Raw genomic sequence first — 17,479 nt, 5'->3', positions numbered from 1 at the left:
GGTGGAGAGCAGGGGATCTTGCTCTGATGGTAGTCATGGAGAGAGAATGTCTTGTTGCCCCAAACAGGAATGGTTGAAATCCTGGTCTAGTGTGTGAGAATGGAAATCTTGTTGTGAGAGGAATAGCTTGAGAGTGAGAGGGGACCTGCTTGCTATTAATCTGAAGACTAGAAGTCTGATTGTTGCCTGGGTGACGGTTTTATTTATGGATCCTGGGGCTTGCGGTCAGTGGTGAATTACAGGTCTAAATCTAGTAGCCAAGAGTGGCATTCATTTTAAATTCACAACAGCTGACACGTTTAGCATGGGTAGTGTGTTCTGGAGTCTTCATTCCAGGCTGAGGATGACAGAAGGTGCTAGTAAACAGAACAAATGTGCCATTAACAAAACGGTGGGAATTGTCAGTTCGGTTTATAAAGAGGGTTTCCAAGAGTGTTCTGAAAATACCGAAGATCCGTTAAGAGCCAACATTTTAGTGAAGCACCATCACAATCACACCTACTGAGTAGCCTCACTCTCAAGCTTATTGTTATCTTTCAAATTACTGACTTGCCTTCTGTATATTCTCAGCATTCTGATTTCTATTTATTCTAAAAACATTGCAGCAAAATTGTAAGGTTGTTGTGATACAGCATCAACAAGATATAGCTGCTAAGGCTCTATCACAAACCCACGACCTCTGTCATTTAGAAGTACAAGGCAGCAGTTGCATGGACCACTGTAGCCTGCAAGTTCCCTTCCGAACTGTACACCTTCCTCACTTGGAAATTTGAAGCTGCACCACCGGGTTAAACTCCAGTACTGCTGATGTGCCTATTTCTCAGAGAGCAGTATGTCTCACGAAGCTGACTCACTGCCTCTTCTTGATGGCAATTGGAGAAGAGTATTAAACGCTGGCCTCGCTTGCAACATCTGTCCAGGATGGAAAGATTGTCTTATCATGAGAGACTAAAGAAATTAAATATATATTCTTTTAAAATTTGGAAGAATGGTGGTGATCTTATTGAAACAGATAAGATCCTGAGGTGGAATGGTAGGATAGGTGTCGAAATATTTCCACTAAAGGGAGAATCTTACATGATGCAATGTAGTTAGAAGATTTGGTGGGGGGGGGGGGGGGGAGTTGCGGTGGAGATCCAATAAGGAGGTTGATGAGAGATTGAGTGCTATGAGGAATTGGCGCAGAAGATTCAGATGCAGAAAATTGCAGAGCTGCTTCGCCTACTGTGAGAAGAGGCCACTAATCCTGTAGTTCTATCCTGCTGTTTGACACTCTGCTGCTAGTCAAAAGATCCCAAATTCTTTCAATCCCTCTTAGGAATTGAATAAGATCTGGCCTCGTTCTTCTATATTGCAAGGAAAGCAGGCCCAAACAATTTATTCTTTCTTGGTGGGATAATCCTTGATGAAGCCTTGAGCAGAGCAGTCATGATTATACTGAGTTTGAGGGTCTGAGTGGCTCTGCCTGCTCCTAATTTCCGATCTTCTTAAATGAATAAAAAATATTTTGGCTCAACCAACATAACTTGTTTATTAGAATAACATAACTCTACAGTATATTGTTAATGCTATTCTAGGAACTGCTTTAATTTGTGTGAAATGAAGGTAAAATAGATTACTGCAAAAGAAGAAGGTATGTGACTGGGCTGCAAATGTTTAGACCAGTATTTATTTTATTCCTCTCCTCCAGTGACAGGAAGCAGCAGCTAGGAAACTTGACAGTCTGAAAATTGCCACAACAATTCTCGAAGCTCTTGGTGGCAAAGCTTATTGGAGTGTTGCTGTGTCACACTGCTGTGCTGCACACTTTAAATCATTAAACAGGCTCTGCTCACCGTGAAGTGATGAAGTTTGAAGATAGCAAACCCTCAGGATTTGGATTGGCATAGCTCCCACTCACCCTGGCTGGCTCGCAGGTTTGAGCTGGGCTCAGGCTGACGAGTTATAAGTTTCCTCTGCAATCCATAAAGGGCCAGATTTAAATAAGAAATACTCTCAAATTGCTCACTGGGCATGAACCGGCAACAGAAAATGAACTGTATTTGTCACTGAAAAGGCTCAGCAGTGATGAGATTTCTGAACCCGTGTAAACAAATATTAGCTTGAAACAAGTGTCCCTACAATTGATGCACCCGGTAATGAAGCAAGATTGGAAGCTGGCTGAAGGTGTTAACATATTTACAGCTGTTGGACTGGGAAAAGAGTTTAGAGGAACCTGCTCAGTAATACTAATTTCTGCAGGTGCTGTAAACTGTGTCTGCTTTCTCTGTGTTTGGTGGTTGTTTAGATTTACTGTGAGATGCTTTTGGGTATCCTTTTGTCAGTGTCAGTGGCTATTTATCCACAGTGTATCATCCATGGAGACATAGAACATAGACAAGAGAAAATCTTCAGAAATCCAAGCAACAGACACAAAATGCTGGAGGAACTCAACAGGCCAGGCAGCATCTATGGAAAAGAGTAAACAGTCGATGTTTTGAGCCAAAACCCTTCAGCAGGACTGGCATAGAACATAGAAACAGGCCCTCGGCCTATCATGTCTATGCTGATCATCAAGTACCCTGGACCCTTTTAACAGCACTTAGCCTGTAGTCTTCTGTGCCTTGGCAATGAACGTGCTTGTCCAGATGCTATGAGAGTACCTGCCTCCACATTCTCCATGGGCAGCGCATTCCAAATGTCACCATACACTGAAAAAAAATCCTCCTCAGATTCAACTTACCATCTACCCTAAACCTAAGTTTTAGACACCACTGCCATAGGAAGAAGTGTTGTACCATCTACCCTATCTACTGCTCGTAATATTGTATATCTGCATCGGGTCATCCCTCTGCTTGAAGAAAATTATTCTGTACCTCCTCCAACCGAAATTTTCCCTCCCGGTGAAGGAATCAGAAACAGGTTTATTACCTTTGACAGACTGTATGTAGTAAAATGTGTTGTTTTGCAGCAGCAGTACAGTGTGATAAATAAATAAACAGTGTAAAAAGAGCAAAATACAGAAGGGAGTGTTCATGGGCTCATCAAAGCTTTAGAAATCTGATGACACAGGGAAAGAAGTTGTTCTAAAACATTGTACACTTTAGGCTCTTGTACACTCCCACATCATGACTACCGAGCCTTGGAGGTGACTGAGGAAAAATAGCTTCTCACATGTGCCAGTTCTCTCTGAGGGTAAGTTGTAGGTGGTGTAAGACACATGGAAAGAGAAGAGGCTGGTGAGGCTCGGGGGCAGGAAGAAGAAGCTGAGAGTTCAGATCAAGCAAATGATCTTGTTAACACCACAGCAAGTTTCCCCAAACTATCTCTGCTTGTATTATAACTATATTATCTCTACTTGCATATAAATCTCTGTACCACAAGTGGAGACACAAGATCTTAAATTATTAATTTTCTATTATTTTTATTTTATAGTCCCTCCCCCTTTACTCCTCAATTTGGGTGGCAAGGTGGAGATGTGTCTCTACCAAAGGAGGTGCAAGCCACTCCTTCTCTCTGCTAACCCACAGGTCACCCTTGGGCAAGGTGTAGCACCTGCTTTGCACCCCCCCTCCCCCAATCAGGGTCATGTGAAACCATGGGAGCAGGTGGTATATGTTCATATGAGCAGCTGGTGTGTATCACAAATTCTGGTTATGCGACCACTGACACCAGGCAGACAATCTAAGAAGAGTGTTGATAATTGCAAGGGTCGCCATCTTGTAATGATACTGACAGAAGAAGGCAATGACAAACCACTTCTGTTGAAAATTCTGTTTATGTTGATCATCATGTACTCTGGTCCCTTTTAACAACACTTAGCCTGTAGTCTCCTGTGCCTTGGCAATGAACGTGCTTGTGCAGATGCCAAAAACAATCATGGTCATGGATTACCCACATCATGCAACATGACACATAATGAATGAACGAATCCCTGAGTACTGTCCAATCTGTATACAGCCACTGCCTCAGCCTTCAGGCTCCAGTGTTAAGCTAATTAGCTGGATAATTATTTTCACCTTTTTTCCTTCGGTGAAGATGGGGGACTCCTCCCCCACATCATTGAGAGATTGTATCTCGACAGCGCTTCTCCCTATAGATGCTGCCTGGCCTGCTGCATTCCACCAGCATTTTGTATGTGTTGCTTGAATTTCCAGCATCTGTAGATTTCCTTGTGTTTGCCCATGATTGGGTTTGTGCACCTAATTCTAGGCTGGCCTGTCCCAGGCCTACTCAATCAGTTGATTTTACGTCTTAATTTTTGCTGGCTGTCCTTGAATAGGAAACAGTGGAATTGCAACAGCTCTTTGTGCCCTGACAAGCAATGAATTGTAAGAACTCTACACTCTACCCCAAGCTAAAACAGGTTTGCATTAACACAACATAATGCTGACACCTTGTGAAGCCAGAAAGTCTAATGATGAAAATTTTCAAACAAAATCCTTCAAATTATTTTACTGACAAATTCCTCTTCCCAATCCATCATGGGTAAAACCTTCCCAACCATTAGAACATCTACATGAAATGCTGTCACTGGAAAGCAGCATCCGTCGTCATGGACACCCACCACCCAGGTCATGCTCCCTTCTTGTTGCTGCCATCAAAAAGAAGGTACAGGAGCCTCAGGCCTCACACCACCAGGTTCAGGAACAGTCACTACCCCTGATCCATCAGGCTCTTGAACCAAAGGGGATAACTTCACTTGCCTCATCACTGAAATGTTACCACAACCTATGGGCTCACTTTCAAGGACTCTTCATCTAACGCTCTCAATATTTATTGCTTATTTATTATTTTAATCGTTTATTTCTTTTTATATCTGCAGTTTGTTGTCTTTTCCACACTGGTTGAAAGCCCAGTTGGTGCAGCCAACCATTAATTTTGTTATGGTTATTATTCTATTATGGATTTATTGAGTATGCCCACTAGAAAATGAATCTCAGGGTTGTATATGGTAACATATATGGACTTCGATAATAAAATTACTTTGAACTTCTGTATTCTTCCCTTTTTCTCATTCTTGCCTGGGTTCCATGGCTGCTGGGAGTTCTCCTAATAGACTGCCACGTAGCAGGGAAGTGAAAGATCCCAGCTTAGTGATACCTTGTTCCCAGTCGGTGTTCCCTCAGGCACCTACCAGATGGAAGTCTCTAGTCAGATGTATTTGTGGTGCCATTAGATGATTCACCCAGTCCCAATGATCGAGAAGTTGGGGGAGGGGGTGTCTCACTGAACTAAATGGATAATGCTACTTCTGCTGGTTGCATTTACAAAGGCCGGACACTTTCAGAGTTAATCAAACTATGTTGTAGTGTAAGTAGAGCATGAGCCAATAGAGCACACCAAGCAATGTGATAATGAACAAAGAAATCAGCAGTGAATATTGGCCAGGAGAGTACAGATCACTAAAATCAAAAACTGTTGATGCTGGAAATCAAAGTAAAAACAGAAAATGCCTGAAACACTCAGTAGGACAGGCTGCAGCATTAAATCTTTTTCTGACCTGTTGAGTGCTTCTTTTTATTTCCTGTTTACATTTTCAACTACTTATAAGTTTCCACCCCCTTCAGAATGCCATCACAGGAATGTTTACCTCTGTTTAACAGAAGAGATCGAACCCTTAGTAAACAAAAAACACAGCACCACCTTAACATATTCTGGTAAACTATGTATACCTGTCTGGACATGCCCCTCTGCTGACTGCTCCTGTGGCTCCTCCCACAGACCCCTGTATTAAGCCGATTGGGGCACTGCTCCTCCCTCAGTCTCCGAGATCTCGTGCTCCCTTTTTGCTGCTAATAAAAGCCTATCGTTCACTTCCAGTCTCCGAGAGTTAGTGATGGTGCATCACATATACTGCTGTTTATTTACGTCTGGGCAGTATAACTGCACTATCCTCAAGCAATAAGCAGGACCTCATTTAAATTGAAAGATCAAGATGCTTGATTTGAAATAAGACCATTTTTTTCCCATATGAATAGGTTCCAATCAGTTGGTGTAAACTTAGAGGGCCGAATGGCCTGTTTCCATGCTGTGCAAGACTGTGACCCCATTTACTGATATGGTGCAAGGACACTTGGAGCTGTTATATATCCTGTTGCACGTTTGCAGTGTGGATCTTACAAGTATAAGCCAGACAAAACCCCCTCCACACCTAACAGGGCTCTGGAAGTTTGAAATCAATGTGACATCATAAAAATGAGTTGAGTTTGTTTTTAACCTGACAATATATGATGGAGAATGACAACATCTATCAAATTGCTGAGAGCCCCTGTTCTTAATGTAAGTGGCCAATAGTACAAATGGTAAGTAGTGGAGTATATTGCTTTGAGTGCCTGGAATATGATTCTCGGCCAGTGACTTGCAGTGCCATTAGTGTTCCAAGTAATTACGCTCTTCATCTTTTTACTGCTAAAATGTCAAGATAGCAAGAGTTTTCCTGCTTTCTGTGAAACAAGAGTTGTCACGGCAGCATTAAAGGTTATATAAAAAAATCATTGTTCTATTGCAAATAATGATTTAATCACAGAGTGACACTTTTTTTATTGCTGCAATTTTTTTCCTGTCACACAACCTTGCCAAAAACACGTCTTAAAGATGAAATTTTTAATACTAAGACTGAAATGAGGGTTGCTGGAGCGGAGTGATTGTGGCTACATTGAGAGCTTTCAGTGATCTTCAAGTTCAATTTCTTGCCATTCAACCGTTCCCATGTATACCACCAAATGAGACTACGTTCCTCCGGACCAACGTGCACAACACTATTCAAATAACTGACATATAAGACATTAAGTAATATTACCACAAATAGTAAGGTACGTATACACACAATACAAGTTTAAACAGTAAGCAGTATAATGGTAACTTAGGATAGATTAAGACAGACACTTCTGTCATCATCAGGTCAAATATCAGTAGCTCAGGGGTTCCTGTGCAATATCTCTTGATTTGAATGATCTTGGGAGTCCAATATTGGTTGGGTTCAATTATATTAAGTCCATTTATCTTTGGTTTGGAATGTATTGAATTTAGAATCCTGTAGTCTTGAATGCAGAAATGATGAAACGTGGAAAGGATGTTTCCTATAGTGGAGGAGTTTAGGACCAGAGGGCACAGTCTCAAAATACAAAGATGTTCCTTTCAAACAGAAATGAGGAGGAATACTTTAGCGAGAGGGGGATGAATCTATGGAATTCATTGTCACAGATGGCTGTGGAGGCCAAGACATTGGTTATATTTAAAGAGAGGTTAAATTTAATGATTAGTAAGTGTGTCAAAGGGGAGAATGGGGTTGAGAGGGATAATAAATCATCCATGGTGGAATGGCATATCACACTCAATGGGCCAAATGCCTAATTCTGTTCCTATGTCTTATGGTCTTATAGAAACACTATCATTTTGTGCAAATTTGAGATAAGAACAATCAGACTGAAAGATTGATGATGCATCGAAACTTACCAAGATTGGTAAATTATATGACATAGATCATTGTTTGGTGGATTTCATAAGTGGCACTGTTACTTGTACGTCTTTGTACATCCCTTCTGTGGTGCTATCACAATCTTCCTGTGATATGGTTATTGAAAGTTTATATAGCAGCATTATAACCTAATTAAAGTCCTGTAAATTTCCAGGACACCTCACATATAAAATATGCCTGGATATACATGTGAAGAGTCCTAACCTAACATGAGAATGGAGCAAGAGCTGGGAACTGATCAAATAATCAAATACATAGCTCCTCTATTGGGTGGTTTTGACCTGATGGTCAAATGTTCTCCAGTTATAAATTTAACTGAAACTGAGCAGGTAATGTCCAAATCGGAGATTGCTGGAGGCATCATCTCTGAGATATCAAACTGGGTCCGTGTGGGTGTAAAAGATCTTGTGGTACTATTGGCAAGGCATGAGATCTTCCACAGTCCTGCCAACATTCTTCCATCAAGTAACAGGCTTATTTACAATGTGTGGGATCTTGCTTTGTGCTTTTCTGTCACTTTTCTTGACATAATTGCCCAGATCATCCATACAACTTTCATATTTATCTACATGTGGTGCAGTTTTGAAACTGGTTCCTCACTGAGCTCTTGCAGAATCTCCTGCTTCTGCAACCACCAAACCAGGAAGCGATTAGATCTTTTAGTATGTTTGGACTGCCAAAATAAGGGAGGCCTCTGGCTGAGAGACACTAGAAAGGAAGAGGAGTGGGAGGGAAATAAGGATGTGATGCAGCCCTTTCCAATACTAAAGGAATATGCATTAGCAACGACAAGACTTTTGGCTCCAGTGTATACTATAGTAACAGAGGAGGAGATGCTTGCAAGGAACAGGTAGAGAGATGGAGCTCAACTGTGTTTACATTTTTAAATAAATAATTTTCAAGAACACTGTACCCACATGATTAGGTGCCAGTTTTAAATAAAATCTTTTTCTTCTTCCCATTGTGCATTGTACACATTTCTCCAGAGATTTAAACTCTATTTAGGAGATTTGCTTCTTCTGCTGTTGGAGATTGAGGACTGAATTCATTGGAGAATTGAATCCAATCTCAGTGTGTGGAACTAGCAGTATAATGTTCCGCAGTGTAGAGCTGTCAACTCAATGTTCAAAATGTGTCCAATGGGATTGCATAGACTCATTTAGATGTGGAGATGGGACTGTTTTCAATGTTATGATTTATTTCCTGTGCCTTTTTCCTATTGGATTTCCTGCATGTTATAAGACCGGTCAAGGGGGAGGTAGGTGTTTCTAACAATGTGTTCTTGATCTTATTATTTTGGATGTTTATGGGGAAATTAAAACAAGTAATGAGATGTTTTGATCATTGTCTCCAGCTTGCTATTAGTGTGCTTAGTATTTGCTGCCCTGGTGAGATTAACTGATTAACTGAGGCAAATACTTCATATCTGTGGTATTTTCCATTCTAGGGAATTATTAACAGGCAAATCTGTAATTTCCTCTGGTACCATAATGGTTTGGGTAGAAACCAGACTATAGCAATTAGAATATAGCACAGTACAGGCCTTTCAGCCCAAAATGTTGTGGCAGCCTATATAAACTTGGTCCATGATCAATGTAACCCCTCCCTCCTACATAGCCCATAATCCTCCATTTTTCTTTCATCTGTATGCTTAAGGGACTCTCAAATGTTTCTCATGCATCAGCCTCAACCACCATCTCAGGCACTTAACACTCTCTGTGTTTTTAAAAAAAAATCTACTGCTGATATCTCCCATAAACATTCCTCCACACACCTTAAAGGGATGTCCTCTGATATTAGCCATTTGCTGCCCTTGCAGAAGAAAAAGTCTCTGGCTGTCCACTCGATTTGTGTCTCTTATCATCTTGCACAACTCTTATCAAATCACCTCTCATCCTCCTTCTCTCCAAAGAGAAAAGCCCTAGCTCACCTTTATGCATAAAACATGTTCTCTCATCTGGGCAGCATCCTGGTAAATCTCCTCTGCACCTTCTTTAAAGTTTCCACATGCCCCGTTGTAGCCTACAACACTAATCTACACCGTCCTCAATGCCCCCAACCTTTGTGTCATCCAGTTCCTCATTTAAGAATAGGGATTCCAGAACAGATCCTTGTGAAACACCTCCATGGACTCCAGGCAGAATACATTTCATCTACTACACCCTCTGCTTTCTATGGGCTAGCCAATTTGGAAAGCGTGCTGTTAAGTTTCCATGAATCCCATCCCTTATGACTTTTTGGATAAGCACTCCATGAGGAATTTTGTCAAATACCCTTACTAAAATCCATGTATACCACATCCACCGCTCTGCCTTCATCAATTTGTTTTGTCACTTCTTCAAAAAAGTCAATCAGGCTTGTGAGGCATGACCTACAGACTGTCCCCAATAAGACTGTACTTCTCCAAATCCTGTCCATGAGTTTGCCCATTACTGATGTAAGACTGTTTGGTCTATAATAACCAGGATTATCCTGTTTACTTTTCTTGATCAAAGCTACAACTTCTGCCATTCTCCAGTGCTCTGGTATTACTTGTGTGGCCAGTGAGGATGCAAAGACCAGTCATCTCTTCCTTTGCTTCCCGTAGTAACATGGGATATATCCTATCTGGCCCTAGAGACTTATCCTAATGTTTTTCAATAGCCTCTGCCTCTTTGTATAACCTCAACATACTCTCACAGCTTGTTGAGATATCTCTCACAGGTGAACACTGAAACAAAACATTCATTAAGGATCTCCCCCACCTCTCTCTGATTCCAGCTACATGTTTCCCCCTTTGTACCTGAGCATCCTATCCTCACTTTAGTCATCCATCTGTTCTTCATGTATGTGTAAAACATCTTGTGGTTCTCCTTAAAGGTACTCACCAAGCCCTTTTCGTGTCCCCTTCTAGCTCTCTCCTGTCCCTTCTTAAGCTCCTTCCTGGTTACCTTATAACTCTCAAGTGCCCTGTCTGATTTTTACTCCTATTCCTTAAGTATGCTTCCTTCTTCCCCTTAACTAAATGTTCCACATCTTTTGTCAACCATGGTTCCTTCACTTTCTCTGTTTTAGTAGGACAAACCTATCCAGAATCCTATGCAGGTGCTCCCTAAGCAACCTCTACGTTTCTGCTAGGCATTTCCCTGAGAACATTTGCTCCCGATTTATGTTCCAAATCACAAGATCACAAAACAAAGGAGCAGAAGTAGGCCGTTTGGCCCATTGAGGCTGCTCCGCCACTCCACCATGAGCTAAACTATTCTCCCGTCTAGTTCCAATTTACGGTTTTTTTTCCCATATCCCTTGATACCCTGACTAATCAGATACCTATCAATCTCCTCCTTAAAAACCTTCAATGATTGGGCCTCCACAGCTGTACGTGGCAATGAATTCCATAAATCCACGACCCTCTGGCTAAAAAAATTTCTCCTCATCTCTGTTTTAAATGGGTACCCTCTAATTCTAAGTCTGTGACCTCTTGTCCTGGACTCACCCACCAAGTGAAACAGCCTTTCCACATCTACTCTGTCCAACCCTTTCAACATTCGAAATGTTTCTATGAAATCCCCTCTCATTCTTCTATACTCTAATGAATACAATCCAAGAGCCGATAAACGCTCCTCATATGTTAAATCATCAAATCATACATCAAATAGGCTGCATAATATCATAATCATTAGTCGTCCCCCCCCAATTAAATCCTCCCGCTCCTATCCTTGACCATGGCTATGCTAAAGGTCGAAGAGTGTAGTCACTACCTCTAAAATGCTTGCCTCCTAAGAGATCTGTCACCTCACCAGTTCATTAGTTTGAGTAGTACAGAAGGAACTGGGCTGAGGGAAAGGTTCACCTTCCTCTTGTCTTTTCTCTAATTCCTTGAGCATCCATCATACAGTACAGGAGCAGAGATCAAATGGTTTTCCAATAAGCACCATGCAGAAGCTTCATGTTTGTAGTCGTCAGGCTGTGCATCCGCAATAAAATTAAAATTTCACTAAAGACAGATAAAACCCTTTTGACATTAAATGGATTAAAGACTGACAGGCACTTTTTTTTCTGCTTCCATTGCAGAATAATACAGTTACATATCAGGAGAAAGAAAAATGAAAGGAATAGCTTCCAGTCATAAAACAGAACCATAAAAGACTGAAGATTGAGACATCCATTTGTAAAATTCTGATTATAATGCATGGTAGCTTCCCAGTCAGTGATGACAGGACACTTTGTTTTACTGAGTCTGGTTGAATTTTGTAAAACTCCCTCCCATCTCACTGTGTTCTTGAGATTTGGAGTTGTGATTTTCTTTTGTAGAATCCATGTACCCCATTCATCTCAATTCCTATGAAGCGTTCCAACTTGATGATATCCACTCCACCACTGTGTCTTTGCCAACCATGTACTGACCCCACTTGCCTGCTCTAATCCCTCAGTGCCTTGCTTGTTCAAGTACCTGTCCCGATGCAAGGTTTCAGCTTCAGTTTCTTTCCTCCCACATATGCTTCTTAACCTGCTGAGTTCCTCCAGCAGATTGTTTATTCCAAATTCCAGCAGCTGCAGTCTTTTGTGTTTCCTCTTAAATGTTGTTCCTGTTTCTACCTCCACCACCTCACTTGGCAACACATTACAGATATCAACTACTCTAGTGTGAAAGAATTATCCCTTATGCCCCTTTTTAACCTCCTCCCTATGTCCTCTAATTTTCAATACCCTACCATGGGAAACAGGCTAGCTATAAATATAATTTTATGTATTGTACCTCTATCATGTGATAAGTCTCCCTTGCACCAGGGTAAGGGTAAGGGATTATGCCTATTGAATCCTTCCTTACAACTCAAGCCTCCATCACAGGTAACATCCTTCGCTGCACCCTCTCTAGCTTAATCACATTTTACTTAATCTTTCCTGTAGTGTGGCAACTAGAAATGCACACAATTCAAGTGCAGTCCAACCTAACTCCAATATGAGTTAAATTTGAGCTATGTGTGTAATATCGACAGGATGAAAGTTCTAAATAGATTTCTTTTATTTGTTTCTTGCAGGCACAGCTCTCTCTCAGCAAGTTTCCAGCCATGACTAACACTGTATTTGGGAACAATACAACCCGCTGGGTCTGCCCTAATGACCGACAGCTCACTCTCAGAGCAAAGTAAGCTTCAAGATTTTCTCAGTCTTAAGGAAATGCATGTGTAAGCCTTGGAATATTATAAAGCGAGTTGGTTTAAACATCTTCCCTGCTTCTGCTGTATTATTTGGTTGCATTGCGCCCAAAACTATCATAATCAAATCCAGCTCATACCCTGTGCATCAGTCCATTATAGCTGTAATGCTCTAAGCCATTTTCATACCTCTACTTCAGTCTGCCCTGTGGTTATCTCTAAATCTGAATCCATTCCTTGCACAGCCTCAGATTTGTAGGCTACAGGGCAACCGTTAACAGGCAGATTTCTTTTGCCTTCTACAGTTATGTGAAAACACTAAAGAGCTTCAGGCTGTGGGTACTGAGCATACCTTTTAAGTTGTTACCAGTTGTGCTCCTGTCATTGTGGGTTGAGATTCTCAGTAGCTGTTCACACTAAGCCGGCTCCTCCCTAGCCACAGTGATACAGCAGCCACTTCCCTTGATGACTGGTCTGGCCCCACACTGTGCTGTAGGACGGCTTGAAGAGGGAAAGTGCTGAACTCTGGTGATATATTAAGAGTGAGTAGCTGGCAAATTGGGAATTCAGTTCCACTGAGAACTTCAGGTCAAGAAATATACAGTAAGCCCCTCACAAAATTGGGTGCAGGCTACCCCAGATCTCTGGGTTATTGAATATAAGCTCTTTGAGGTGTAGACAGTAGATCTACTGGACATCTGCAATACTTCCCTAGGACAGTAATTTCCCTCAGATACAAGACATAAATACATTTGGGTCTCTATGCAACTGTTCATAGTGTTATAGCAGATCTCCTGGGATCCTAACACAGAAGACACTATATCTCTAGAATGGTTAACACCACCTAGAGGTCAGACTGTTTTAATTCCTCTGGGATACGAAATAGAGAGGGCAGATGATTGCATGCTTTCAATTTTATATTCCAGAAAGGTTTGAAGCGAGGGTTTGTGTTACTCCATTTTAGGTAAGGACGTTTTCCTGCAGCTTGTACAGAAATGGATTCATATTTGATTCACACCACTGCTTCACTACACTTGAGGATTCAGATCTGCTTTAAAACCTAACGCGGATGCAAAGACATGAACTGCTAATTTTGACACGTGTCCCAGAAATGACTGCTGCCATTTTTAGCAGGCCAGCATTTAGTTTCTTCTAACTACATTGGCATTTTAATGCAGATGGGGATCTTTGTGTTGTTGTGACTGTAACCTTTCCATAATTAGTGCATGCTGATGTCTCAGCAAGACCATGGATAATCCCATTCACTATTTAATAGATTCCAGATGATCAGTGACTGGGAGATACTTGATTGCACATGGACTTCATGTTTGTTAACCCAAAAAAAATTGTACTGCATGGTTGTAAGCACAGTCATGCCTGTTTAGTCACCAGTGTTGTATTGCCATTAAAACTAATCCTGCAACCATGCTGCATGGATTTAATCAAAAGTCATAAATGTATTCAATGTTGCATGATCTTGTGTGTTTTAGTGCCTGACACTAAGATAAAACCAGTTTTGGATTGGGGAGTTGAGTCCTGACATTGAGTAAAAGACAGGCCAAAGTACTGGATCTGAAGTTCGGTGTGGAAATGAATTTGAAAATGAGTGCTTTCTTTAAAGTAATTGGGGAGATTTACAGATTGGATGGTAAAAGTTTGAATGAAAACAGCAGAAGTGCATGGGTGGCTGATCATCTGTGTCCAGCCAATTAGCAGCTGTTGGTAATGGAGACATCATTGGCAGCAGTCTGGATTTGCTGCTAATGAGACTAGGCATACAAGGTATGGCTGCAGTGCCTGCTGCCTTTGCAATATTGATTTATCAGTAAACTGGGGACACATTAATGCGCGCACAGATAAGGGAGCATGCTTAATGATGTTTGGGGTTCTTTTATTCCTTGGTGATCTATCCCCATACATGGCCCAGTGCACCAAACAGTGGGAAATACTCAAAAATACCTCAAGGCAACTTTGTGGATAATGATTGGTGGACAAATGCAGGCTGCGCAGGTCTTCCTGCGTCATTACACATACAGACTGCTTCCTTATCTACCCCAACACTCACCCCCACATCTCCTGAGAATGTATTGCAAACTGAACTAGAGTGTGCACTCAATTTAATTCAAATATTCTATGAATTCATACTGCAAATACTGTGTAAAATGCACATTATAAATTCAGTTTGGCTTACTCTAAAAATACCCAGGGTCATTGTAACTAATAACACACTAAGAATTAATGTAAGGAAGCCAGTCTGGCAAAGCTAGATTGTCACTACACTTGCTGAGGCTCTGAGATCAGGGCTCGATGCTTGTAGTGCTTGGTTTGTAAGGTGAATTCTGTTCTCTTTATAATGGGTTCCTGCTGGGTCAGTCTTAAACAGAGGATGGATATTAATAATCCTGAGCTTTTACTCAATCTGCTGTTATAGTAGTGACAATGAAATGTGAAATGGAATTTTATTTTAATTTTTCACTTTTATCTTCACCTAATCCTCTGCCTAGTGAGAATGAACAGTAAGTAATATTTCTTCTCTCTTGCTCTGCTATTTTTCCTGGTATTTTATAAAATTGTCACACTTGATGCAAAGCTGTGATGAATAAGTAAAAGCAAGTGTAAATTATGTGTTGACACAGATAAGAAATCAGGCTCCAAAGCCTGGCCAATGTCTCAGTTGTTCATTTCACTTCCCAGTTTGTGCTAAGCCATGTGGGATGGGAAGTACATGAATCAAGTTGTCATTTTGCCAGAACTGATAGATCTCAGGGACTTGAGGAATCACCATCCACAGGGAAGTTAGGGCAGGAAGAAGGTACCCCAAATTTCTAAAATGGTACCCAGTAAGACCACTAATGTGAGTGTTTCCATAGTAGATTATGTCTGCTTGTGAGATAACCTTCACAGAAGGATAATTTCTTAGATCTGTCCAAGTTTGAGCCAGATTGTAGGCACGCACCACCAGCCAGATTACAGCTTCCAGAGGGATTTCCACTCAAAGTACTTATTAGCAAATCTCTACAGTTTTAGTGGAGGCTATGGTAGTATAGCACCATGAGGGACGATTCAGGAGCATATCCCCTTCACCCAGTTCACAAGCCTGAGTTGGGTGACATCTCCACACACTCCTGCCAATGCTACAAAATTGCCACACAGTACAAAGTAGGTCTCTTTGTGACAAACTTCCTCCCTCGCTTTGCCTTCTGCTTCATAGAATAAGTAGCATTCTAACCTTGTTGATCACTAATTGTAGTGATTCTGTTCAGTCTTGGCCACAGTGCGAGTCCATTGGGTGGGCACTGATTGTAGCCAAAGAGCCGAGGGACTCACATCTCAATGTAGACACTTCTTTCATATTTTCAGGAGTACAGAGACTATGTTTAACGTGACCATAAAAATGTTTCCTGTTTGTTTTTGTTAGTAATGTTTTACTGTTTGTTACTTTGACCTGCATGTGTGCCTGTCCTGGACACATCCTGATGAATGTCCATCCTCCCAAAGAATCATCTTAGCTAGTAATGATTGTGGATTGTTTTCAGTGTCCAAATCAAGAGAGCCACTACTTGAATTTACCTAAAAATTAATGTCACAATTTAGGTAGCCTGTTAGGAGGACCAGAGATGAAACTAAGTCAGTGTGGCAGGACAGAGTGTTGGTAAGAAAGTGGTTGATACAACAATAGAAATGGGTTAAGCCATCAGTGTTTGTGATGCAGGAAGTCAGTCAAGTTATTTTCACCCAGGTTTGACTGAGATTATTTTTCAAAATTTAAAACCACATTGAATTTCTTTTGAAAGATTTTATCTTAATTCCTTGTTTTTATGTGAACTTTCCTGATGAGTCCCATCACATTTTCAGCAGTCAATGCAGAAATGTGAAAGTGAAATATACCAGTGAGCAGGCAGACAGATTCCCATTCACTGTTATTGAAAAGGAAATGATACCTTAAGCTTCATAACTTAAGACCGTTATTCATTATTTACTAATTCCATGTGCGTTTGGTTTTAATTGTCCAGTTGGTATACATTTGCACAGAGTTCAGTCTCTAGTTCCTGTACTTAACACTTTGCCAGTAATGCCATTTGTGGCTTGTGAGATCCTGGATGATAAATTCCCCATGTCTCTAGCTCAGTCTGTGATTCACAGGGAGTCAGTTTGATGCATTATAGCTACCTTTTGCTTAGTAATTTGACAAAAGCCATAAAAAGTGACCCAAAAAAAAATCAATCACAGCAGATGTGAAACATCCCTCTCTCTAATATCTGGGGCTGCAGATAGCAAGTAATGAGAAGTAGCTTTTGCTTTAGAAGATAGAAGTAATGAGAAGTAACTAAGAAGTAGCCCTGACGAAAGGGGTATAGGGAAGGCACGCAGGTTCCCTTTTGCTTTATTCTTTCAGCAACAATGATAATTGTATTCAGCTGTTTGACACCAACTAATTAAAAAAAATGCTTTATTAATGCCAATCAAGTACTTACAAAACAAATCACAACTATAATCGGTTATTACTTGAGAATCCTAGTGGTATAATGTATGAAAGTGCGGGTGAATATGACAATGGCTCCTGTACATCAAGGCCTTGTTATGATTAAAACCACACATTGTTTGTGGATTTAGAGTTCTAATTCTAGTTGGTGTGCTGATCCAAGTTCAGGTGCCAGGATCCGGCAGCCATATGTCAAGGACTAGATTGAATGGCAAGTCACCAGCTCCTGATAGAGACAAAATTAGACTTTACCCATAGTCTTTACTCGTCTGCCAGTTTTTTCAACTAAATTAGAAACTGGTTCAAAAGAGGACCTGTCTCATTTAGCTTAAAATGGGATCAAAAAGGTTTATAGTGGAGTATGAGTTGTCAGCCTCTGTTGCATCTTGTTCTGTTTTT

At 41.0% G+C, this 17,479-nt stretch overlaps 1 protein-coding gene across 11 annotated transcripts in view; it reads left to right on the top strand.

Moving 5' to 3' along the window:
• The window catches only part of LOC140738485 (rabphilin-3A-like), a 267,048-nt gene that overhangs the window by 91,188 nt on the left and 158,381 nt on the right, over positions 1–17,479 (top strand). For 9 of the 11 annotated variants that reach the window (XM_073065818.1, XM_073065815.1, XM_073065820.1 and 6 more), the window contains exon 2: positions 12,481–12,587. The exons of 1 other annotated variant lie outside the window; for it this stretch is intronic. In XM_073065818.1, the coding sequence (XP_072921919.1) occupies positions 12,511–12,587 (77 nt within the window). In that variant the 5' untranslated portion in view covers positions 12,481–12,510. Of the gene's footprint in view, positions 1–12,480; positions 12,588–15,107; positions 15,114–17,479 lie in introns of those variants that run through there. One more of the 11 variants, XM_073065823.1, reaches the window with a different exon arrangement.

The sequence above is a fragment of the Hemitrygon akajei genome, chromosome 14 (assembly GCF_048418815.1).
Source record: "Hemitrygon akajei chromosome 14, sHemAka1.3, whole genome shotgun sequence".
Classification (NCBI taxonomy): Eukaryota; Metazoa; Chordata; class Chondrichthyes; order Myliobatiformes; family Dasyatidae; genus Hemitrygon; species Hemitrygon akajei.
This window is presented reverse-complemented; position numbering and strand designations above follow the sequence as displayed.